This window comes from Rhinoderma darwinii, chromosome 5, assembly GCF_050947455.1.
Source record: "Rhinoderma darwinii isolate aRhiDar2 chromosome 5, aRhiDar2.hap1, whole genome shotgun sequence".
Classification (NCBI taxonomy): Eukaryota; Metazoa; Chordata; class Amphibia; order Anura; family Rhinodermatidae; genus Rhinoderma; species Rhinoderma darwinii.
Window position 1 is genome coordinate 107,500,812 of NC_134691.1, and position 26,782 is coordinate 107,527,593.

The 26,782-nt window shown below is 40.8% G+C and overlaps 1 protein-coding gene across 1 annotated transcript in view; it reads left to right on the forward strand.

Annotated features, from left to right (window-relative positions):
- The window catches only part of SMCHD1 (structural maintenance of chromosomes flexible hinge domain containing 1), a 312,622-nt gene that overhangs the window by 36,840 nt on the left and 249,000 nt on the right, over positions 1–26,782 (forward strand). The window contains exons 4-9 of the mRNA XM_075826377.1: positions 3,918–4,000; positions 4,103–4,233; positions 13,194–13,308; positions 15,726–15,845; positions 16,036–16,199; positions 16,316–16,403. Of these exons, the coding sequence (XP_075682492.1) occupies positions 3,918–4,000; positions 4,103–4,233; positions 13,194–13,308; positions 15,726–15,845; positions 16,036–16,199; positions 16,316–16,403 (701 nt within the window). The remainder of the gene's footprint in view (positions 1–3,917; positions 4,001–4,102; positions 4,234–13,193; positions 13,309–15,725; positions 15,846–16,035; positions 16,200–16,315; positions 16,404–26,782) is intronic.

Genomic DNA, 26,782 nt, shown 5'->3' on the forward strand with positions numbered 1-26,782 from the left:
TTGGGGTGAATGGTTTGGCCAGGCAAGTTGGTGGTTGTTTTGAAATCTTCACTTGTAGATCTTCCTAATAATAGAGTCCAATTTTTGGCGATCTTTTAAAATCTTTTTTTCCAGGCTCATAGGCATCTCTGAACTTTCTGAAAGACTCTCTCTGGTTTCAGGCATCGTGATACCACACATTTCAATAACCAAGAGTAAGGCTATCTAGGTCATACACGTATCAGTAGTCTTTGTGGTAAAACCACATTCAGTTTTGCTGAGAATTACCATATTTTTTATTTTTGGCTGCATGATTTTTACAGATGAAATAAGTTGGAAACATGCTTCACCTGAAAAAAAAAAAAATGCAGTCAAATGTAAACATGATCATTTCTAATTTTCACCTGATCTGGTGTGCCTGATTCTAATTTTAGTGTGTTGTTTTTTGTTTTGTTTTTTTTGTCTCTTGAAGCTTTATTTTCTATAACTGTAATACAACAATAACAAAGGTGACACAAAGCATAGTTATACTCCCTATTCAGGAGCATCGCCCAACGTCAACCCCAATCGCTTATAAAAAAGCAATTCATACAACAGTTAGCAAATCTAACGAGAAGATGGAAGAAAGGAAGGGGAAAAAAAATAGTAGCCATATGTATGTCACAAATAGCTTATTTCCTATGGTAGGGCATGAACCTGCCCACCAGCGAAGGATCTTCAATCCAACAACTTACATTGCACCTCAAATGTCTGCTTATCACATAGTTGTTCCCCCAAGCAGGGCTCATATTGAAGCAAAGTCTTAACTCTGGATTTAATTTTGGAAATCTAACCACAGTTCTCAGATAGCCGATGTGCTATAATAGTACTTCTTCCCGCATCCAAAATCCGGCCCACCACCTATTTAATTTGCTTATGTAGTGTTTGCGTTTTCAAGTTTAACAGGGCCATCACAGCTGAGGGAGACGCAACATATCTCCCCAATCTTGAAATCTCAAATACATCTTCCCAAAACCTTTTAACCCTCTCACAGCTACATAGAATGTGGAGTACATCTTTTCTACCCCCCCATATACCACACTCCCTCTAACATAAAGGCGACTATTGGGAGTTAATTTTATTAATTTTAGAGGGAGGAAGGTAGAGCTGCATGTGGATTTTTTTCACCATGGCTATGTGATCTAGTTAGCAGGTGTATTGGCTTGTTAAGTCCATTCTTCTATGTCAGAAGGTAGGAGGAAGATCTCCAACAATATGATTATAAGGCAATTTCCTTTTTTTTATACTCCATTTGTGTCGGTTCCTGATAGATTATAGAAAGCCTGCCCCTAGTACACACCGTAGAGCTCATGTAGCTTTGTGTTCCAGGGAGGGTGATTCCCCATCTTGTGACCTTATTTATGATATTTAGCTAGTACTTTCCCAATTTTATGAAAGGTCTGGGAATCCATAGCCTGCTTGTAATTGAACAAAAAAATATCACCTTGCAGAGGCATGCAAGCCTTACTGCATTGTGCCAACTCTAAAGTTTGGTGGAGGAGGGATAATGCTATTGGCTTGTTTTTCAGGGGTTGGTCTAGGCCCCTTTGTCCCAGTGAAGGGAAATCTTAATGCTTCATCATATCGAGACATTTTGGACAATTGTTTGGTTCAAATTTTGTGGCAACAGTTTGGGGATGGCCCTTTACAGTTCCAGCATAACTGTGCCCCAGTGCACAAAGTGAGGTCCATAAAGACAGGGTTGGACGAATTTGGTGTGTAAGAACTTTACTGGTCCACAAAGAGCCCTGACCTCAATCCCATTGAACACATTTGGGATGAACTAGAATGGAGATTGCGAGCCAGGCCCTCTTGTTCAACATCAGTGTCTGATCTCACAAATGCTAGATAAATGGGCAAACACTTCCACAAACACACTCTAAAATCTTGTAGAAAGCCTACCCCAGCTTTTTTTTTTTTCAGCTGCAAAGGTAAGACTCCATGTTAATGGTATGAATTTAGAATGGAATGACCATATAGTGTACCTGCTGTCCCGCTCCTGAATGATCCGGCCTGCCTTCTAATCGCCCGCTTTCCAGTATCTAAAATAGCTGCTGCTGTCTCAGACTTTCTTTTGGAGATCTACTTTGAAAGTTTGTGACATGCCCTCCGATGGACCAGCGCTGGTGACGTCAGCACCTGTTTCCAGCAGCGCTGATGTCCTAAGTGCTGGTCTGTTGGAGGGGGTGAGGTCATGTCTATCAAAGAAGATCTCCATTGGGAAGTCTGAGACTGAAACGGAGGCCGTATCATTCAGGAGTGGGGCAGCAGGTAAGTCGACTATACATTTGCGATATATAGTCCATTTAAATTTTTTGGCTGGAGGGACGCATAAAGTCCTGTAAGTTGTTAGGTGGGGGCCTCCTATGGATCAGACTTGTTTTTCCCTTTTGAAGGCTAAGTCAACACCTTAAACTCTGTAATATTCCTCTAACTATTCCGGAATAACATTTGCAATGGGACACGGCGCGTTATCCTGCAGAAAGAGGCTACTGCCATTAGGGAAGAATTTTGCCATGAAGGGAGTTTACTTGGTCTGCAACACTGTTTAAGTAGGTGATTCGTTTCGCATCCACATGAATGCCAGGACCTAAGGTTTCCCAGCAGTACTTTGCCCAGAGCATCACCCTGCCTCCGCTGGCTTGCCTTGTTCATAGTGCATCTTGGTGCCATCTCTTTCCCAGGTAAGTAACGCACATGCATCCGGCTTCTCACTTGTAAAAGAAAATAGGATTTATCAGACTAGGCCACCTTCTTCCGTTGCTCCATGCTTTAGTTATGATGCTTGTGCACATATTGCAGGTGCTTTCTTCAATGGACACTTATTGGTCTCGGCAGCCTCACCGATCAGCTGATCAAAGGGGTTGCGGTGCACCAGTGCGTTAAACGCCATCTTCATTGTTTAACAGGCACATCTCTGTATATTCTGTGGTGTCTGCCTAGTACTGCAGCTCAATCCAATTCAAGTGAATGGGAGTGAGTTGCATGTGGGCTAGCTATTGCTTCCAATGCACACACACAAGCCTTAGACGCACATGACCCTGTCACCAATTCGCTGGTTTCCTTTATTAGACTACTATTGGTAGGTACTAACCCCTGCATACCTGAAACACCGAACAAGACCTGCCGTTTTTGAAGATGCTTTGACCCAAACATCTACCATCACAATTTGGCCCTTGTCAGTCACTCCTTGGGCTTGTCCATTTTGTCCTGCTTCCAACACATAGTTACATAGTTGGTACGGTTCAAGAAAGACATATGTCCATCAAGTTCAACCAAGGGATGGGGAAAAACGGAAGGAAGGAAACAAAAATTCTACACATTCACATAGGAGCTGACGGTTCTTACCTGTCAGTGGTTTTAATGTTGCAGTAGATTTAGATGGCGCAGTAATATATTTGATTAACTTATATACCGTAAAACCATTTTGTCGCCATTTCGTGGTCACAACAAAAATAATGCGACATTACTTCATCTGAATATAACCTTATGAATGAACAGTGTATCGTATCAGGGAAGTGTCATCTTTCTCACCTTGCAGCAGTCTGTCTCCCCGTTTCCCTTCTTGAAGGCTTACTCTAAATGATGAGAAACCTATGTCCCAATATATTGCAAATGCAGTAATATAGTGGGGAAGAGGAACTGCCACCTGGCTCTGTGAGACTGAGTTCTGTGAGCAAGGGGGAGCAGTGTGTACAAGATAATGACATTTATTTCCTGAATACATCCAAATAGCTTAAAAAAACAAACCGTAATGGTCTAATATTTGCCATATTTAGACTGCAAAAATCTAATCCGCATCTTCATCAACCTAAATAGTTTATCTTTAGTTTTTGTGTGTACCCTTAGTGTGAAATGTAGCTTTACAATCATACAACTCACTTATATTTTATTTACAGCATTTGCCCTTGCTGAGTTAATAGACAATTCGCTCTCAGCAACAGCACAAAATTCTGGCATTCGAAATATACAAATAAGACTGGTAAGAATCATTTTGTTTTTTTCTTGTTAAAGAGGGTTTTAAGTCCTTTTTTAGTTCTAATTTTGTTGTGATTTTTTTTTTTTTTTTTTTTTTTTATTAAAGCTTTTCGATGAAACCCAAGGAAAACCAGCTATTGCAGTTATAGATAACGGAAAAGGAATGAGTTCAGTCCAGCTTAAAAACTGGGCAATATACCGATTGTCAAAATTTAGAAGAGGATCTGAAGGATACAGGTTAGAAATTGCTGCCTTTTTTGTTTTTGAATATTATTATTTCTAGGAAAGTATTTTTAAGCTTTAAAATACATTTGACTTCTCAAATCATTTTAACTGGGTATTCACCAGTCAGAACATTGATTCCTGGGCCTGACCAGAGTTTTGCTCAGCTGTTAAATTTATCTTTATAAACCAGTGCGTTTGTCTACTCCAAAAGACACAGAAAACAGCACAGTGATGACATAGAATTGCATAATAAGTATTTTCTTCACTTTGTGACTGACTTTCTTCTAGTAACCTACGCTGTTGTTTAGACTTTTATCTATGTATCCTAAAGGGGTTTTCTGGGACATTTATATGTTCACATGGAGTTTTTTGTAGGCAGAACATTCTGCCTCAAAATTCAGTTTGGAATTTTTCGCTTGCGCCTATTAAGCGACACGGGCAAAAACACCGTGAAATACACTCCCTCTGCCTCCCGTTGATGTCAATAGGAGGTCAGAGACGTAAACGCCCGAAGATGGGGCATGTCGCTACTTTTTCCCGCGAGACTGTTTTTCCGCTCGCGGGGAAAAAAAACGCCTCTGCCTCCCATTGAAATCAATGGGAGGCATTTTTGGTGCGTTTTCAGACGCGGTTTCCGCGTGAAGTGACCCGAAAGACCAGCAGCAGGCAAGGGATGTGATGAAAAATAACAAAATCCGTAATACTTGTCCAGTCCATTCTTGCGGTGCTCTCTACTGGCCTGTTTACTTGTATTGCAGTGATGACGTGCTAGTAATTATTGACCTCAGCGGTGATGTGAGGTTCGTGGCAGCATCACCACTGAGGCTAGTGATTGGCTGCAGTGGTCATATGACTAGTACGGCACGTTATAATTTCCTGCTGAAGTTATAAAAGCTTAAGCGGAGAGATTAAGGCTATGTTCACACGGAGTATTTTGCAGGAGGAATATCTGCCTCAAAATTCCGTTTTGAAGTTTGAGGCAGATTTTACTCTCCCTGCACGCCGATTTTCGCACAGTTTTTCGCCCGCGGCCATTGAGCGCCGTGGGCATAAAACACCGCGAAATACGCTTTCTCTGCTTCCCATTGAAGTCAATGGGAGGTCAGAGGCGTAAACGCCCGAAGATAGGGCATGTCGCTTCTTTTTCCCTGCTCGCGGGAAAGACGCCGACGCCTCCCATTGAAATCAATGGGAGGCATTTTAGGGCCATTTTTGCCGAGTTTTGCGACGCGGTTTCCGCGTCAAAAAACTCGGCAAAATACTCTGTGTGAACATAGCCTTATCCAGTTGAGTATTCTGTTTTCAAAACATCTACTGCAGCCTGTCTTTTAAATGCACCTTTAATAATATGGCTGCTGATGAAAATTTTATTAGGGGTTTCATCCTTGTTAAGCCCTTTTAGAAGACAGGACTTGGCTCTGCTGAGCTGCACAGAATCTGATTTGGTCAGAGCCCGAGCTGCAACTCCTTTAATGCTAAAACAAAATACAAAAAAATGAATAAAAAAAATATATATATATATTTTGTATCTATAGATGGATATTAGTCCAAAAGTATCTGGACAGTCACACATTTTATATTCACCACGTTGGCTTTAAAAGCAATGAAGATGTGATTGAAGTGTAGGCTTTCAGCTTAAATTCAAGTGGTTTAACAAAAATATTTGATCGTTCAGAAATAAGGACCTATTGACACTTCGCGTATTTGTTGTGTGTTTGGCACATTTTACATGCTAAAAAATACGCTAAACGCATGATTAAAAAGCGCATTGTTGGTGTATACGACTTGTTTTTGTTTTTTTTACACGAGCGTATTTAAAAAAAAAAACGCGTCCTGTAAAAAAAAGTTTCAGGGCAGTTTGCGTAAAATGTACCGAAATGCGCCTAATTCTCAGTCAATAGGAGTCCTAATTACGTGCCAAAAAAGCGTGTCCCGAAAGCCCGCGCAAAATGGGATTTCAACTATTCTAAAAATATTTTTTTTCAATTGGCAGCTAGGTTCATGGCTGGGTGCGGCATGTTCCATCCTTATTTCATGACCAATTAAGAAGATAAAAGGTCTAGGGTTGATTCCACGTGTAGAATTCGATAGGGTTTCAGGGGTTTTCCAATTTAAAAAAACTATTCAGGAATATATCCTAAATAGGTTTTAACCCGTTAGTGACCGCCAATACCCCTTTTCACGGCGGCCACTAATGTGCTTTAGGGCAGATACAGACGGACGTTGCATTTTTGCGCGCGCAAACAACGCAGCGTTTTGCGCGCGCAAAAACCATTTGACAGCTGCGTGTGTCATCTGTGTATGATGCGCGGCTGCGTGATTTTCGCGCAGCCGCCATCATAGAGATGAGGCTAGTCGACGCCCGTCACTGTCCAAGGTGCTGGAAGAGCTAACTGATCGGCAGTAACTCTTTCAGCACCCTCGACAGTGAATGCCGAACACAATATACAGCAAACTGTTAAAAAAAAAAATAAGTTCGTACTTACCGAGAACTTCCCGGCTGTCTTGGTGATGCGTCCTTAGTGACGCTCCTCTCTTGACATCGGGCCCCACCTCCCTGGATGACGCGGCAGTCCATGTGACCGCTGCAGCCTGTGCTTGGCCTGTGATTGGCTGGAGCTGTCACTTGGACTGAATTGTCATCCCGGCAGGTCAGACTGGAGGAAGAAGCCGGGAGTTATCGGTAAGTCAGAACTTCGTTTTTTTTTACAGGTTCATGTTTATTGGGATCGGTAGTCACTGTCCATGGTGCTGAAACAGTTTAACTCTTTCAGCACCCTGGACAGTGACTATCTCCGGACGTCGTGTACCGGAAATTTTTTTGCCGGGTTCGGCCGAACCCGGTGAAGTTCGGTTCGATTGTCCGGGTTCGCTCATCTCACAGACACTCCATTTGGATGTTTGGAAACAGAAAAGCACGTGGTGCTTTTCTGGTTACATTCATCCTTTTGACAGCTGGTGCGCTGTTTCAGTCGGTTCGCACGGAAGGGCTTCCGTGCGACCTGCGTGGTTTTCAAAGTCAATGGGTGCGTGATGCGCGAAATACGCGGAGATATTGAACCTGTCGCGCTTTTTGCGCAGCTGACAAACGCTGCGCAAAAAGCACGGACTGTCTGTACTGCCCCATAGACTTGTATTGGTCTGTGCGTGGCGCGTGAAAATCACGCGGCCCGCACGGACCGAATACACGCTCGTGTGAATCCCCCCCCTTATTCTGATGCATAAGGCTTTTTATGCCACTACATCAGGATAAATAAACAGAGCAGTGAGCCGTTAAATCTTTTCTGAGAGGTAGCTGAGGGCTGGGGGCATCCCTGTTAGAACGGGTGAGAACGATATCCGTATCTATCTCACCCGTTTAACCCCTCAGATGCAGCGCTCAATAGGGGGAGCCGCATCTGAGTTGTTTTGGAGAGAGGGAGTGAGCTCCCTCTCTATCCCACCGGCACCTGGCGATAAGATTGCCAAGTGTCTGTCTTATATGGCAGCCGGGGGCCTAATAAAGGCCCCGAGGTCTGCCTGTAGTGAATGCCTGTTAGGTTTTGCCAGAGGCATGGCCTAGCAGAGGCCTGTCTGTTTTAAGCGGGCAGGCAGTAATACACTGCAATACAAAGTATTGCAGTGTATTATAAAAGCGATCAGATGATCGCATATTAAAGTCCCCTAGTAGGGCTAGTAAAAAAAAAAAAAAAGTACAAAAAAAGTTTTCATAATGTGAAAAAAAATTAAAAAAACACTTTCCCCTTAAATGCTTTATTATGAAAAAAAACGAAAGTAAAGTTACACGTTTGGTATCGCCGCGTCTGTAACAACTGCAATTATAAAGCCATTGCATTATTTAACCCCCACGGTGAACGCTGTAAAAAATAAAATAAAGAACAATGGAAAAATTGCTATTTTCTGTGAATCCTGCCTTAAGAAAAGTGATCAAAAAGTCGCATCTACTCCAAAATGGTACCAATAAAAACTATAAGTTGTCCCGCAAAAATTAACCCCTCATACAGCTGTATCGGCAGAACAATAAAAAAAAGTTATGGCGCTTCAAATATGGAGACACAAACTAAATTTTGAGAAATTTATTTTTTTTACTGTGTAAAAGTAGTAAAACTTACAAAATCTATATAAATTTGGTATCGTTGCAATTCTAACAGCTCGCCGAATAAAGTTAGTGTTTTTGTGGCGAAATGTAAATTTTTTTTTTCTCTATTCCCCCCCCCCCCCCCCCAAAAATAAGTTAATAGTTAATAAATTATATGGACTCTAAAATGGTGCTATGAAAAAATACAACTTGGTCGTTATTTTAAAATAGGCTGGCCAATAAAGGGTTAAACTAACATTCTAATATACTTCTTTGAAAGGTTCTTTTTTTTTTTTTTTTTTTTTTTTTTTCTTCTAACCGCAATTAGTGTCCGGTGACGCCGCCCTCATCTGAATTTAGCACATCCGATGAAGTCACAACCGGGTTTTTTTTTTCTTAACTTCCGGGTGAAGTCCTCTCCTGGTCTGCTCCCTGAACGGCGGCGCATCATTAGTCACGTTCGTTCAGTGGGTTGTCCCATTCGACGAGGCATCATGCTCGCACATGCACAGGTCAAATAATTTCTCTTTGAACCAAGCATGCAATAAAGACGCCATTATGAATGTAAATGCAGAGCGTTCATCTCTAGATGCAAAACACCAGTAACACAAGAACAGAGGCCAGATTACATTTTACTAGAAAATATCCCAAAAAGCGACCCAGATGAAACCAAGATAAACTTGTACCAGAAGGATGGAAGAGAACAGTATGAAGATGGAAAGGAAGGGCTTACGCTTCATGCCCACTTCAGTCTTTTTCTTCAGGGTGCTAGCCGCTTTTCTGACGGCTAGCACCCTGACCCATTCATTTCAATGGGGCCATGCACACTTCAGTTTTTTTTTGATGGTCCCGTTGCTCTGTTCCGACAAAAGTAGAGCATGTCCTGCTTTTGGTCCGAGATTACGTGACCGTGAGGCCCATGCAAGTCAATGGGGCCGTCAAAAAAAACTGATGGTATCCGTGTGTGACGGAGCTGTTGCCTAGCAACGGCCGGACGTGCAGAAGTACATTAGGGATATTACACTAATCGGCAGCCACTTGTCTATCCAGCACTGATGGAGAGAAGAGGCTGCTGATGAAAATAAAATAAAAAGTAGTTCATACGTACCCAGGTCGTTGTCTTGGTGACGAGTCCCTCTTCTTCCTCCAGTCCGACCTTTCTGTATGACGCGGCAGTCCATGTGGCCGCTGCAGCCTGTGATTGGCTGCAGAGGCGGTCACATGGGATGAAACGTCATCCCTGGAGGCCGGCCTTCTGACGTCATCAAGTCCGGCGTGACTGCCACTACAGCCTGTGATTGGCTGCAGCGGTGACGTGATGAAACATCATCCCAGGAGGCCAGACGGGAGGAAAATGCAGGGAGTTCTGGGTAAGTATGAACTGATGTTTATTGATCATGTGATTGTGGAAACAAGCAGCAGGAGGAATTGTATAGGGCGACACTTTTTGCTCAGTCGGTCAAATATTGCAAAACTGATAGTACAGCGCTTTACAGTAGAGATTGATGTTGACCCAAAACATACTTCCAAAGAGCCCCCTAAAGGGATTTTCCATGATATTTTCCATTTCTTTTCTTTAGCTGGCAATGTTATAAAAACAACTATTTAGTGCAGAGGCCTCCAAGCTCCAGTGCAGCTGTTTTGGTCCCAGAAGATCCTGCATCAGTCATGTGCCAAACAGCATGTGTCTGCTGCAGAAACTTCCAGGAACGGAGCTGTTGTGGTGAAGCATTTCAGGGATTGAGTATTGGTTAGTTTTATTTTATAGCACTCCCTGTCCTAGAATAGACTTGAAAATCTTTTAAGGCAAAGAAATGAAATGTTTTTTAACCTCTTAACGCCGAAGGACGGATATATCCGTCCTCAGCAGCTGCTAGTTCGCGCAGAAGGACGGATATATACGTCCTGTGATGGCGCGGGTACTGAGACTGTACCCACGCGATCAGCGGCAGGAGCACGGCTGTTCTACACAGCCTGGCTCCTGCTGCAACTGCCGGAATCGAAGAGCGCTCCGATTCCGGCAGTTTAACCCATTAAATGCCGCTGTCAATAGTGACAGCGTCATCTAATGTGTTTGACAGAGGGAGGGAGCTCCCTCTGTCACCCCATCGGCGCCCCCGGAAACAAATCGCGGGTTGCCGTCGGGTTTCCATGGCAGTGGGGGGTCTAACAAAGACCCCCAGGTCTGCCTTCAGCATCTGCCTGTTAGGCGATGCCTGAGGCATGACCTAACAGATTGCCTGTAATTTTTACACTGACAGGCAATAATGCTTTGGTATACTAAGTATACCAAAGCATTATATATGCGATCGGCAGATCGCATGGTGAAGTCCCCTGGTGGGACTAAAAAAAAAAATGTGAATCAGTTAAATGAAGTTGCTGAAAAAAAAAAAAATAATAATAATTACAGTGAAAATTAAATAAAACTACTATTTTTGCCCAAAAAGTGGTTTTATTTAGTAGAAGTGTCAAAACAAATCACACACACACATATAAGGTATCCCAGCGATCGTAACGACTTGAACAATAAAATGAACACATTAATTAAACCGCCGGATGAACGGCGTCCAAAAAAAACGCAAAAAACAACGGCAAAATTCTCTTTTCTCCCATTCCCCCCATAAAAAATTAAATAAAAGTTAATCTATAAGTCTTATGTACCCCAAAATAGTACTAATGAAAACTACACATTGGCCCGCAAAAATCAAGCCCACGTACGGCCACATTGACGGAAAAATAAAAAAGTGACGGCTCCTGGAATGCGGTGATGCAAAAACAAGTAATTTTTTTCTAAAAGGCTTTTTATTGTGCAAACGTAGGAAAACATATAAAACCCTTACATATTTGGTATCCTCGTAATCGTGCCGACCCGTAGAATAAAGTGAACATGTTATTTACGCTGCATAGTAAACGGCGTAAATTTGTAACGTGAAAATCAATGCTGGAATAGCTGCTTATTTTCAATTCTCTCCTAAAATAAAGTTAATAAAAGTTCATCGATCTATTATAAGCATCTAAAAATGGTGCAATTACAAAATACAACTCGTCCCGCAAAAAACAAGCCCTTATACGGCTATATAGACGGAATACAAAAACAGTTACGACTCTTGGAATGCGACCGTGAAAAAACAAAAAATAATCCTTGGTCATTAACGTGCAAAATGGCCCGGTCATTAAGGGGTTAATGGCTGAGTCAGTCACCTGACCTCAACCTGAATGAGCAGGCTTTTCACTTACTGAAGTCAAAACTGATGGCAGAAAGACCAGATAACTGAAGGCGGCTGCAGTTATGGCCTGGCAAAACATGCCAAGGAAGGAAATCCAGCATTTGGTGATGTCCATGAGATCCAGATTTCAGGCAGGGATTTACTGTAAAGAATTTGCATCCAAGTATTAAAAATCTTTATTCTTATGTTTGTCCAATTCGTTTTGAGTCCGTGAAAATCGAGTAAACATCTAAAAAATGTCTGATTCCTAAATGATTTAATGCAATATTTTTAACTTTTTTAAATTAAAGCTGACAATCTACACTTCAATTGTTTTTTTTTGTTTTTTTTCTCAAATCCATTTTTCTGGGCTGAGGTTAAATTATGAAAATTGTCACTGCTCAAATACTTCTGGACCCAACTATGTGCACAGATAGAACATATTAAAAATTACAAAAATAAGTATTAGTTTAGGATATCTTCCTTTGATCTAACATAATGGACTCCTTTTGTGCGCATTTCAGAGTTTGCTGCCACTTGGCTATACACTCTTCTGAATCCCTCAAGCACACTCCGCTTGGTCGAGCACGCGTTTGTTTTCAATGGGCGAAAGGGGAATAAGCCACATGCCTGATCTTTCTCTACACCAAAATCTGCTCTAGGGGCGACTCGCGTCTCCCCCATACACATTAGTAGGCCAGTCATGCTGAAATAAGCTGTTTTGGCTGACTGTTATTTGTGTCTGAGCACCTTAAAACTGCCTCTCCTGCTGTGCCTTTGCACATTTGGAAAAGCAATGATCTATATTATCATTATTCTTACATGGCAGATATGTTTAAAATATTTTGGTGACTGTCCCATCTTAATGGGGTGGGTAAGAAAAAACAAAAACCTAAACCGTTCCCTAGCAAAAAATTAAGAGAAGTGATATTTCCAAATCCACTTATCTTATATAACATCGCACTTTCGTGATGGCTACTGGAATCCCATTCCAAACGTGGTTTTAGATGGCCAAAATATGAGTGCATTTTAGCGTCTATTTTATGGCCGCAATACCTGCACCTCCCATGGTACTGCTTAACTGAACTTCAATCACCATGGTGTGAGCCCTTTGGTGATCTGAGTTAAGTTCAGTAGACCTTCGAGTAGTTTGGGTAAGGAGGCCTTAAAGGGAACCTGTCAACAGCATTTCACCTATTGAATTCTACTCGCCCCTCGCTGGCCGCTGCTTTCAAAAGTTCATTGCCGTTATCCGCTAAATAATGGTCTGCAAACATTTTGCACCTTTTTATGGTAATAATCTGGCAGTCTCGTTCATTCGACTTTTTATGCTCGCCCACCGCCGAAAACTGGCCCGCCCTGACTGCTGTCAATCAAAAGTAAGGAGGTGGGGTTAACTCTGAAAGGCTTGAGGAATGAAGATATGACTCTTATGTCCATTAGCATACAGTGCAGGAACACTAAAAAATGGAATACTAAAGGTATGGAGCCGATTTAGAAGATCACTATAGGTTACATAAAAATTATTTTTCACCCATTTACCACCAGGTATTGCTGGTTTAATAAGTGAAATGCTGATGACCGGTTCCCTTTGATACAGAGGCCTGAAACCAGACTTGAATTGTAATTACTTAATTATGTTCACAAAGCATTTAATTTTTTTGATATTTTTTTTCTTTTTGTAATAGTGATGTTGCAAGTTATGTCCGCCCTCCCTCTGTTGCACGCAGTTTAAACAGTGATATCTCTTACTTTGGTGTTGGTGGAAAGCAAGCTGTTTTCTTTATTGGTCATACCACTCGTGTAAGTACATCTCCGCGCATAAGCACCTTTCTAAACTCAACTGTTAACACAAGTAACAACTTAAGAATGTTTGCCATGTCTTTGGTATGTGCGGCGTATACACTGATGTACACACTGATTTTGAATACAGTATTCAGAGTGTGTCCTTTTTGGCATATGAGTGACGGGTATATATTGTAGCACAGCATACCCACATGTAATGGAAGCGCAAACTACATTTTTCAATACATCTATGTACAAAAAAATAAGTTTACCATGCATACATTTGCATATGTCTTGGACATAGATTTGGATTTATTTATTTTTAAAACTTTCTTTTCAATTATGGAGTACTGTCTTTCAACATTTGGCAGTGCGACCACTTTTGACAAGTCGGACTAAAGGTACATGTACTGGAGCTCTACCTAACCTTCAAAAGTCTTTAGGCCATGTGCCCAAGCAGTGTATTCGTTGTGGATTTTAGGTTTTGAATCCGCATTAAAAATCCTCAACTAAGGGTACAGGACTAGGTGTGTGGGTTTGAACAAAACCTCATTCACATGCAGTGGAACAAATATGCAGATTTGAGGTAATCATTCTGATTTTGTCACGTGGATTTCTTGAGGTTAAAATCTTAGGCATATGGCCTATAACACGTTATATATTCATGAAGAAGTTGGATAGGCCAATTGTTAATTTAGCTTAGCACCATCTTTTTTGATATTGGCTGAATTATTTTTTAATCTCTCTTTTGCTATTCCATTAACCGATAACATGGGGCAATTTCCCTGTGACCTGTTTGTGTTTTGTTAGGCAATTAATAGAAGTTCAGCCTTTTTTTTTTTTTTGCATCTTAAATTTACACTGTTTACCATGGTGTATGAATAACATAATCACTTTATTCTCAGGTTGTTAAGTATACGTTAATGCCAATTATTTTTTTTTTTGTTCTACTACTGTACAATAAAATCAAGTATTTGTTTTTGTGTTGCCATATTCTAAGAGGCATTACATTTTTATTTTTCTGCCGACGTAGCTATATGATCTAAGTATCAAGTTTTTGTTGGTACCATATTGAGGTACACAACTTTGATTGCGTTCTATTGCGGTTTTTGGGTGGCTAGGATGAGCCGAAAACCATCAATTAAAACAGTACGTTAAAGAACGTGACTGTTTTATAATTCGGGTCGTTACAGGCGCAGAGATACCATTATTTACTTTTTTTTTTTTCTTCCTACCCATATTGAAGCTTCCTTTAAGGGGGGGGGGGGGATGTTTCTTTTTTTAATTTATTTTATTCTCAACTTTACACGGCTTTTAGTGGGTATATTGGCTGGGATTGGAGGTAACTCCCATTCTAGACTCTGTTAGAGAAGAAGCCCAACTACCTATAGACACTTCGGCAAACACCCTAAAGTGCAGGGGGTACTGTGTCTGGCTCATGACACAGCGCCATGAAAAGTTGCCAATTGGCGGTCAATGAAATGGCATTTCGCAAGTCACAGCTATGGTAGAGCTACGTTTAAGCATCTATTGAAAATAGAGCTTTTTGTATTTAAAGGGTATTTTTAGAGCTTAGTGATTTAACTTTCTAATGCTTTTTGGGGGAATTTCTGTCCCAAAAGTCATACAAAATTTCACTTTGGGCCTTTTGTCCCTTGTTTTTGCCGCTTTTCAAAGTGGGTGGAGCTCTTGAAATGGAGGCAAGGCCACTCACGGCTCAACGCATTTATTATAGTTTACGCCAGAAACTAGAGGATATTATAGTGAAAATCTACGCCCCGCTCCCGGCTGGTATAGATTTCATTCAGTCTCACGGACAGTCGAAGATGTGACAAATGTGTCACATTTTTCTCTAGCTTTTTTTTTTTTTTTTTTTTTTTTTTTTTATCAAGACTGAAGCAGTTTTAATACATCTTCCCTTTGAAAGCCAAAATGGTGAGGAATTAAAACACTGTTTGCTTTATCAAAACCATGTATATTAGATGGCTGCATAACGTAATACATTAAATACATTTTATTTACACACATCCACTTTATAGAAGACACAAGGTAATAATGAATATTATTCTCCCGTAATTGAATTAAATAGAATGTGGCAGTTCTTTTTATCCCCCTGGAGGATACCGCAGTTATCCTCCATAAATCAAAAATGATTATCACAGTACAGTGTAGAAATACCTCACCTTTGGGTAACTGGTTCACTGTAAATACAGTTGCACTGTAAAGTTGTTTGTTTTTATTTGGGGTGGGGTTTTTATGGTCATTTCACTTCTTGGCAAAATGCATACATTTGATTTAATATTGTGCCTTCATATGTGTGAATTGTAGGTTTCAAAAATTCTAATAGTCAATTTAGTTGTAGTGTTCATTTCATGATTTGCTTTATTATAAGCATATGGTTTTTCATTACTAAGTATGGATGTTACTTCTTTAAGATTATTACAAAGACATCAGACTCCCAAGATGTCCATGAGTTTTTACTTTCCAAAGAAGATTTTGAGAAAAAAGAGAAGAATAAAGAAGCTATTTACTCTGGCTTTATAACAAACAGAAAGGTAGGAATACTGTAAATGCCTGTGCCAGTCTGCAGATATTGAATGGTCCTTCCTAACTGAGAAATCAATGTTCCAGTTGCTTTTAGGGAAGAGTTTTTCTAAAGATTTATTTTTCCATATGTGTATTTGCTTAAACTAATATAGTTCTGGTCCTCCCCTTTTTTTTTTTTTTTTAATTTTTTTTTTGTAGCCCACTGATTTTTCACATGTTACAGAAGATGAGAAGAACCTGCGTAACCTCATCATGGAGGAGAAAGACAAAGAACAATTTACTGCAGTTATTGTAACTGGCATTCAAATGGAACATGTACAATATCTAAAAAATGTCCATAATCTATGGGTCACACAGCTGGCGTGAGTAGGACCATTCAAATCTTAGGTTTTAAAAATATACTCAAACCTTTCTGCCTTGAAGTTTAATACTTTTTCCTGTGTAAATGCAAATGTGTTTTTTTTTTTTTCCCCCCTAGACATATTTATCATTACTATGTTCATGGACCGAAAGGACATGTATTGGGTAAACCGAGAACCACACCTTTCAGCAGTATTGACATTGAGGTTAGTATTTATTCCTTAACCCCTTAAGGACGCAGCCTCTTTTGGACCAAATGACACGGCCTCATTTTTTTTAAAAAAATCTGACGTGTCACTTTATGTGGTAATAACTCCGGAATGCGAATGCTTTTACCTATCCAAGTGATTCTGAGATTGTTTTCCTGTGACATATTGTACTTTTGTTAGAGAAAAAATTTGGTTGATAAATTCAATATTTTTTGTGAATGATTTTTCTAAATTCAAATGTATCTGCTTGTAAGACATAATTATACCATACAAAATAGTGACTAGTTAACATTTCCCATATGTCTACTGTTTGCATCATTTTTTTGAACATCTTTTTATTTTTCTAGGACGTTACAAGTCTTATAAGTTTAGCAGCGATTTCTCACGTTCAAGAAAATTTCAGATCTGAAGTAGCTTTGAGGGCCTTATATATTACGAACCCCCACAAATCACCCCATTTTAAAAACTGCACCCCTTAAAGTATTCAAAACAGCATTTAGAAAGTTTCCTAACCCTTTATGTGTTTCACAGGAATTAAAGCAAAGTGGAAGGGAAATTGGCAAATTTCATTTTTTTTTGTTGCAGAAATTCCATTTTAATCCATTTTTCCTGTAATACTGAAGGTTTTTTTTTACCAGAGAGACAACTGAATATTTATTGCTCTGATTCTGCAGTTTTAAGAAATATCCCACATTTGGCCCTAGTGAGCTACGGGCCTGAAACAAAGGCCCCAGAAGCAAAGGAGGAAAAGCATCCCAACATTTGTAAAGCAAATTCTCCAGAGTACGAAAATACCCAACATGTGGTCATAAACTGCTGTTTGGGCAAGCGGCAGGACTCCGAAGGGAAGGAGCGCCATTTAGCTTTTGGAGTACAGATTTTGCTGGATTGATTTCTCTGCACCATGTCGCATTTGTAAAGCTCCTAAGGTACCAGTACAGTGGAAACCCCACAAAAGTGACTCCATTTGGGAAACGACACCCCTAGAGGAACTCAACTAGGGGTGTAGTGTACATTTTGCCCTCCCCCCCAGGTGTTTCATAGATTTCATTAGATTTGGGCAGTAAAAATGAAAAATGACTTTTTTTTCCACTAAGACGTAGCTTTAGGTCAATGTTTCATTTTCTCTTCAAATAAAGGAGAAAAAGCACCGTAACATTTGTAAAGCAACTTCTTCAGAGTAAGGCAGTACCCCACATGTGGTCATAAACGGCTATTTGGACACACAGCAAGGCTCTAAAGGGAAGGAGTGCCATTTAGTATTTGGAGTGGAGATTTTACAAGATTCGTTTTTGACACCATGTTGCATTGAGCTATAGTATTAGTACAGTGGTACCCCCGAAAAATTACCCCATTTTGGAAACTAGATCCTTCCTAGAATTTATCTAGGGGTATTGTGAGCATTTTGACCCCACAAGTGTTTTGAAAAAATGAGTACACAATAGATGTTGCAGATTGAAAATTGCCGGTTTCCACAGATATGCCATTTCAGTGCCCAATGTGTTGTGCCCAGCTTGTACCACCGTAGACACACATCCCATAAATTGTTAAGCAGGTTCTCCAGAATACAGTAATACCCCATATGTGGTCATAAATTGCCGTTTGGGCACACTGCCAGGCTCAGTTGGACCACCATTTGGCTTTTTAAGCGCAGATTTTGCTTGGGGTTTTAGTGGTATTTCAGCTTATCATGTGGGGGTATATGTGAGCTGGGCGGAGTACATCCGGGTATATGTGAGCTGGGCAGAGTACATCCGGGTATATGTGAGCTGGGCAGAGTACATCCGGGTATATGTGAGCTGGGCAGAGTACATCAGGTTATATGTGAGCTGGGCAGAGTAAATCAGGTTATATGTGAGCTGGGCAGAGTACATCAGGGTATATGAGCTGGGCAGAGTACATCAGGGTATATGTAAGCTGGGCAGAGTACTTCAGGGTATATGTAAGCTGTGCGTAGTACATCAGGGAATATGTAAGCTGGGCAGAGTACATCAGGGCATAATAGGATGATGTAGTAATGGAGTGAATGAGTAATCCATGGATTGGTGTGGTACGCTGTGAACCATTCCTTTTATGCACAGGCCGGGTTTATTGGGTATTATACAACATACTGCGCTCCAGTATTGCCTAATCTTTGACTGCTTCGCTAGCCCTATAAGCAGCACAAGGCCCTAAAGTGTCGTCCTCTCCGCTGCATCTACAGGGTCCACCTGTGGGGTCCAGCAAATGATGATGTGGGGTATTTAGTGAAATTCTACTGGACCTAAAAAATTAGTCTGGGCCGTCATTTAGCATCATTTTGCGTCATTGCGTTTTGATAGTCATAACGTGTTATTTTTCCGTTGATGGAGCTGTGTGAGAGCGCGTTTTTTGTGGAACAAGCTGTAATTTTTATTGGTTCCATTTTGAGGTACATTTGTTTTTTGTTTTTTTTTTTGTTTTTTTTGTTTAATCACTATTCAATTTTTTGGGAGATGAGGAAACCAAAAAACAGCAATGCTAGCATGGTTTTTATTTTTTTTTACAGTGTGTTCACCTTGCAATATAAACAACATGTTAACTGTATTCTGCAGGTCGATACAATTACAGCGACACCAAATTTATATAGTTTTTTTTAAGTTTCACTACGTTCACACAATAAAAATACTCTTTTATAAAAAATAAAAAAAAAACATGTTTTAGTGTCGCCATTTTCTGACAGCCATAACTTTTTTTTATTTTTTTTAGTTGATATCGCTGCGGGAGGGCTTGCTTTATGCGTGCCTAACTGTAGTTTCTATTGGTACCATTTTGCGTTACTTGCTACTTTTTGATCACTTTTTATTAAATGTTTTTTTGAGACAAGATGACCAAAAAATAAAATGCTGTCATTGTTTTCTATAAAAAAATTTTTTATGCATAGAGGCTTTAGCTTGATTTTAATACAGATAATTTACGAGAGTTTATAACAGTAACATCTGTTTTTACTCTACTAATTGCGTGGAATATCTAACTCCTGGATTATCTTTTCTTTGTTGTCCCTGGTAACGTCCCCCAGTAGCTTTTCAGGACAAGCATGCACAGATCTTCACTGCATTATTAGCAAAGCGGCTCTTTTCCTCGCTCTGTGCAGTAAGACCGCACATGCCCCGTGTCACTGCTCAGGGGGAGCAGTGTCATCACCGTTTTTGTCTTTCCATTGGCACGGCTCTGCTATGCTCAGCGGCTTTGAAGTTAGCACCAAGGGATGACCACAAACGTTTTTGTTTTTTTTAAATAATAAAGATCAAGAAATGTTTGATCATAAACAAACAGGACGATAAGTACACAGGAGGATGCCTGCGAAATGTAGTTTATTTTATTTAAAATCTTTATTTTTTTGATGTTTGGAAAAACATACACAGCCAGGTAGAGACCTATGAATACAGAGCATGTGTAAAATACAATGTTACAGTCCTAAGCCACATAAGAGAAACACAGCGTATGTCTGGCGTGCAACAACATGTGAAACCAATACAGGTTAGAAATAAAAACAAACCAAAAATTAAAGGTACTCAGTACTGGCATCAAGGATCCCCCTCAAAGGCTATAAACAAGATGAAAAACTCTGTTGGAGACAGAGACATCAAAATAAGTACATCACAAAAGAAAAAGCACTGTAGATTACAGTAACGTTTTTATTTAAAAAAAAAGAGCATTTTTGGCCAAGTTATGACCATTTTTGTATTTATGCAAATGAGGCTTGCAAAAGTACAACTGGGCGTGTTTACAGTAAAAGTCCAACTGGGCATGTATTATGTGTGTTACATCTGGGCGTTTTTACTACTTTTACTAGCTGGGCGTTAGGAATGGGAGTGTATGATGCTGACGAATCAGCATCATCCACTTCTGTTCGTTAACACCCAGCTTCTGGCAGTGCAGACACACAGCGTGTTCTCGAGAGATCACGCTGTGACGTCCCTCACTTCCTGCCCCAGGTCCTGCATCGTGTCGGCACCAGAGGCTACAATTGATTCTGCAGCAGCATCAGCGTTTGCAGGTAAGTAGCTACATCGACTTACCTGCAAACGCAGGTTTCAAATAGATCGTTTTTCGAAATAAAAAGCATTACTGTCACCTACATTATAGCGCCGATCTCCTTATATAGGAGATAGGGCACTTATAATGTGGTGACAGAGCCTCTCTAAGCGAGGTACATATATTGTCTGTCCACCCTATTAAAGGCCTTTTCAGCATCCGTACCTAACATAAGGGGCCTGTTCTAGGGTTTTGCACTCCATAAACCATGCTAAAACTTTTAAGAGTTGACTCTACCCTCTCTGCCTCACATGAAGCCAGATTGCTCCGAATCAATCAGTTTGGGCAGAACCAGGGCCATTCTATTTGCCAATATCTTCACCCATAGTTTAACATCCGTATTTAGGAGTGAAATGGGACGATAATTACCACAATGAAGAGGATCCTTACCCTCCTTATGAAATATAACTATATGTGCCTCAAGGGCTTGCTAATGCAGGGGGCACCCAGAGTTCAGCCAATTAAAGTATTCCACCAAAGGAGCGTCTAATACATCAAAAAATTTCTTGTAGTAGAAAATCGGAAAGCCATCAGGACCAGGACCTTCTTCGTTTCTTCAATTCTGCCTCAACTCTGCGAAATACACTTTCTCTGCCTCCCATTGATGTCAGAGGTGTAAGCGCCCGAAGATAGGGCATGTTCCTCCTTTCTCCCACGAGACCATTTTACCGCTCGCGGGAAAAAGACGCCTCCCCCTCCCATTGAAATCAATGGGAGGCATTTTCGGGCCGGTTTTGATGAGTTTTGCGCCGTGATTCAAACTCGTCAAACTGTGTGAATCCAGCCTTAAGGTCTTATACATTTTGCATAGAAAGAAACAAGTCACGACCAAGTACTTGAAAAATTACAAAACAATCTTTATTACAGTAAATTAGACACAGAAAAAACACAACAACTATACACAGTAAAATGGCATGAACCCTCATAAGGAGATGAAATCCGAACATAAAAGCAGCCTGGCCCCCCAGATGTTAAACTGGTAACACGATCCCACAAAAAGCTAAAGTGCATAAATAAATGTCTTTAGGCAGGTGCTAAGCATGGTACATTTGCACAGAAGGATACCTATATACGGGTAACCAACGTGTATATGGGCACAAAAACATTAATTAAACCACTGTAGACACATGGCTGCAAGAAAAATAAATATATAAAAAAATTGGATAACTCAATATACTGATAAAGTATATATATATATATAAAATGGAGTAATATATACCAAAACTGACTGATAAATATCAGAAAGATCGTAATATGAGTGAAAAGCGACTAGAGGCAAAAAAAAGGGGGGGGGGGGAGGCAAAAAGTCAATAAGTGGCCAGGGCAATTAGTGATGAATGGGCAAGGAATAAATAAGGTAACGTAATGGGTGTGGCAGAATGACTAAACCTAAATAAATTTTAACATATGAATAAGTTAATATATACCGACAGTGATAATGTGAAGGAAAATAATGTTAATGGTAATAAAATTGAAAAAAAGCTACGGGTAAAAGAGGCCAGACATCAATAAGTGAATGGGGAAATTGATAAATAATAAACAGGGAACAAATAATATGAAGTGACGAAGTGAAAAAATAACTACATCATGGATAAATTTTAAACGCATGTATGGCTCAATGCAATTTATTATATCGATCTGTGCAAAGGTAAAACAGGCCCTGCTGCCAAAGGGTAAAAGTATACAAACCGTGACTGTTTGCATATATGCCCAAATGTAAAACTAATAAAACAATTAAGGATAAATTCAGACAAACACTTATAGCTATAGTCAACAGTGAATAGAATAGTTAGTGGATCAGGAGACTCAGCACATCACTGGCCAAAGGAGAAATTGCGAAATGTCGATCCAAATTCATAATGGGACCATCACGGGAGCTTGAGCTGGATCAATGACTCAATGTTGTGTAGTATGGTAATGACCATGCTGCAAAGCAAAAGGATCTATAAAGAAGTATTTTTTACCCAACGCCATACAACCATGACAACAATTGGCCACAAATATAAAAGCCAATAAAAACACCTATCTAGAGAGGAGAAAGGGGCATATAGGGGATGAAGAGTAGGAAGCCCACTATACAGAACATATAAATATGAGTAAAATAATTGACGACAAATTAAAAAAAAGGGGGATAAAATATTGGTGGACACCAATAAGCGTGGCAATAATAAAACCAAGAAAAAATAATTACTATGGGATTACACGATGGGACGCTATCGTGGGTGGATGGGGTGTATTGGCGGCTGTCATTGGTGACTGACTGCCGCCGAACACCTAGCCACCCGATAGGAAACAGCTGCTGCTCCACCTGAAACCACTAGAGAGGAAAGAATATTTAGGGGTATGTGGGGCATTTGGACATCAACCCCTGACGAAGCACCAGCGAAACATGCGTCGGGTCTAGCAGCGGTCTTCCCCTCTCGGTCCTGATCCCCCTGCATTTTCTCCACTGCGTAGGTGTAGGTATACTGCTTATTATATGTTATATGTACCCAAGACTACACTTTGCATTCATCTTGTATAGGTATCCTTATGTGCAAATGTACCATGCTTAGCACCTGCCTAAAAACATTTATTTATGCACTTTAGCTGTCATGATCATCCAGCCTGGACGTCATGTGTATTCAGAATCCTGACACTTCTGACTCTTTTCTGTGAGATTTGCAGCAAGGGAAACAAAATCTCGTTTACCTCCGAAATCTCGAGATTTTGTTTCCCTTGCTAGAAATCTCAAAGAAAAGAGTCAGAAGTGTCAGGATTCTGAATACACATGACGTCCAGGCTGGATTTCATGTGTATTCATTATCAGGACACTTGATTAACGTTAATCTCGGTTTATGTGGCTGCACATCGCTGCTGTGTAAATCAATGGAGATGAGTGTATGATGCTGACTGGTCACTGATTGGTCAGCGTCATACACGTAAACACGCCCAGTTAAAAACACAATACACACCCAGTTGGACATAACGAAAAAAAAAAACGCCCAGTTGTCCATTTCTAACCTCATTTGCATATATATATATATAAAATAGCTCATAACTTGGCCAAAAATGAACGTTTTAAAAACAAAAAACGTTACTGTTCTCTACATTGCAGCGCCGATCACATGCAATAGGAGATAGGGTTTTGAGAATCTGGTGACAGAGCCTCTTTAAATTAAAACACTAAAAAGGCTAAATAGCCAAATTAGTAAACCGGCGTAAGCATAGTGACCAGAAAGGGGGGTATATAAAAGGTATCACACACCTATGTGCACCTCTAGTACCAACGTGATAATCCCCCTTAAAATAGGTTATGAAATAATATCCTAGTCACATGCCAATAGGATTGCGTCCCTACGCTTTTGTGCACCCCCAGTTTACGGAGTGAGTCATCGGGTCACATTTACTGTTCAAATTGAACACCTAAACGGCCGGTGAGCACCTATTGTGTGCTTTGCATTCACCCAGCTCCTGCACGACACTGGTCATCTGGTCCTGCAGGAAACTGACGTTTTGGGGTCTGTTCTACATATGGGGCTAGTGAAGAAGTCAAAGATTAGGCGGATATTTTGTACAATACCACGGACACACTTTAGAAGTGCGACTTCTGCAAATAAAAATCTGGCCTGTGCATAAAGGATTGGTTCAAAGCGTACGTCACTATCCATGGATAATTAATTTTATTCATTCACCTCATTATTAAATCATCCTATTATGACCTGATGCACTCCGCCTAGCTTACATATACCCTGATGTACTCCGCCCAGCTTACATATACCCTGATGTACTCCACTCAGGTTACATATGCCCCACATTATAAACTTGAAACACCAGCAAAACACTAAACAATACTACTACCAAGCAAAATCTGCGCTCCAAAAGCCAAATGGTGCGGAGCCTGACAGTGTGCCAAAACAGCAGTTTATGATCACATATGGGGTATTACTGTACTCTGGAGTACCCGCTTAACTATTTATGGGGTGTCTCTCTCCAGTGGAAAAGCTGGGCACAACACATTGTGCACTGAAATAGCACATCTGTTGGAAATGGCAATTTTCAATCTGCGACATCTATTGTGTACTAATTTCTGCAAAACCTTTGGGGTAAAAATGCTCACTACGTTCTAGATCAGGGGTCTTAAACTCGGCCGGGTAAGTGGGCCACATATAGAAAAAATGGGAAGTTGACGGGCCGCATTGCTTTCAAATTTGATACAATACAAAATTATTGTTAATTAATTCGTTATTTGAACTACTAGAACACTATATTACTATTATAATAATACTACATTACTATAATAATAGCGCTAGGTTTAAAATTTGAGAGAATTCTCCACATGCTTATTTCAACAATCCAGTTTTCCAGTTTGTGTCGCTAAATGCAGTCCGGTGGCTCAGTTGGCAGTGTTTGGCAGACACACATGTCAAGATTGGGTAGCCCCTTTTTAGATATTGCCACAGTGCCCTCTGTGGATGCTGCCACAGTGCCCTCTGTGGATGCTGCCACAGTGCCCCCTGTGGATGCTGTCACACACCACTAGATAATGCCAGTGTCCTCTGTACATACTGCCACAGTGCCCTCTATAGATAATGCTACACACACCTAGATAATGCCACAGTGTCCTCTAGATTATACCACAGTGTCCTCCTGTAGATGCCACACACACCCCAAGTAGATGGCTCCATTGGGGGTCCCTCTAGGAGTGGAATCTCCAGCCAGATTCTTGCCAACGCTTTGGCTGGGGATTCCTCTACTGTTGGAGCCCTTGACGTCACTGTCCATACACAGTGACGTAAGGGGATCCTCCTGGACCGGCATGTGATATCAGGGGCAACCCCAGAGCCTGAGTCCTGGAGCAGAGCACTAGTATAGGCTCTGCGCCGGAACTCTGGGGAAGCCATTCACATCAGTGTCCATATATGGACCGTTATGTCAGGGGCTTGCCCAGAGCTGGAGTCCCGGGCAGAGCGCTAGTAGGCTCTTCCTGGGACTCCTGCTCTGGGGAAGACCCTGACATCACTGTCGCTGTATGGACAGCGATGTCAGAGGCTGTCCCAGAGCAGAGCCGATACTAGCGCGCTGCATGGGACTCTGCTCTGGGGAAGACCCTGACAACACTGTCCATATATGGACAGCGATGTCAGGGAATTCCAGAGTCCCGGAGCAGAGCCTATACTAGCACTCTGCCCGGGACTCCGGCTCTGGTGAAGCACCACACCTGGACTTCGATGTCAGGGAATTTGAGTCCCGGAGCAGAGTCTGTACTAGTGGCTCTGTGTCCCGCGGGCCGTAGATGACAGCCTCAGGTGCCGCATGCGGGCCGCGTGCTTGAGACCCTTGCTCTAGTTGAATTCCTTCAGGGGTGTAGTTTCCTAAATGGGGTCACTTGAGGGTTTTCAATGCACTGGTACCTCAGCGCACTGCAACATGGCGCCAAAAATCTATTTTGTAAAATCTCCACTCCAAAAACTAAATTGCGCTTTTTCCCTTTAGACCCTTGCCGTGTGTCCAAACAGCAGTTTACAACCACATATGGGGTATTTCCCATATGTAACACATTTTTTTTTAAAATATATATATATATATATATATATATATATATATATATATATATACTTTTTTTTCTCATGTATTCCTTGTGGAAATGAAAAAATTATGAGCTAAGTGTACATGTTTTTGGAATTCTAATAATCTATAAAACACCTGAGGGATCAAAATGCTCACTACACTTCTAATTTAATTTTTTGAGGGGTATAATCTCCAAAATGGGATCACACCTGGGGAATTTCTACTGTACTGGTACTTCAGGGTCTCTGCAAAAGCGACATGGTATTGAAAACCATCCAGTAAAATCAGCGCTCCAAAATCCACATGGTGTTCCTTCCCTTCTGAGCACTGCCGTGTGCCCAAACAGCAGTTTATTACCACATATGGGGTATTGCTGTAATCAGGGAAATTGCTTTACAAATGTTCAGGTGCTCTTTCTCCTTTTATTCCTTATAAAAATTAGAAAATTCTATGTTTTTCCAGAAAAAAAGTAGCTTTTCATTTTCACATAATAATTCAAAAAAACTTTGCAAATAACCTGTGTGGGCAAAATGCTAACTATACCCCTAGATAAAATCCCGGAGGAGTGTAGTTTCCAAAATGGGGTCACTTTTAGCAGGTTTCCACGGTTTTGGCACCACAAGACCTCTTCAAACCTGACATGGTGCCTAAAATATATTCTAATAAAGGAGGCCCCAAAATCCTCTAGGTGCTATTTTGCTTCTGAGGCCAGTTTTTAAGTCCATTAACGAATTAGGGCCACGTGGGGTATTTAAAACTGCAAAATCTGG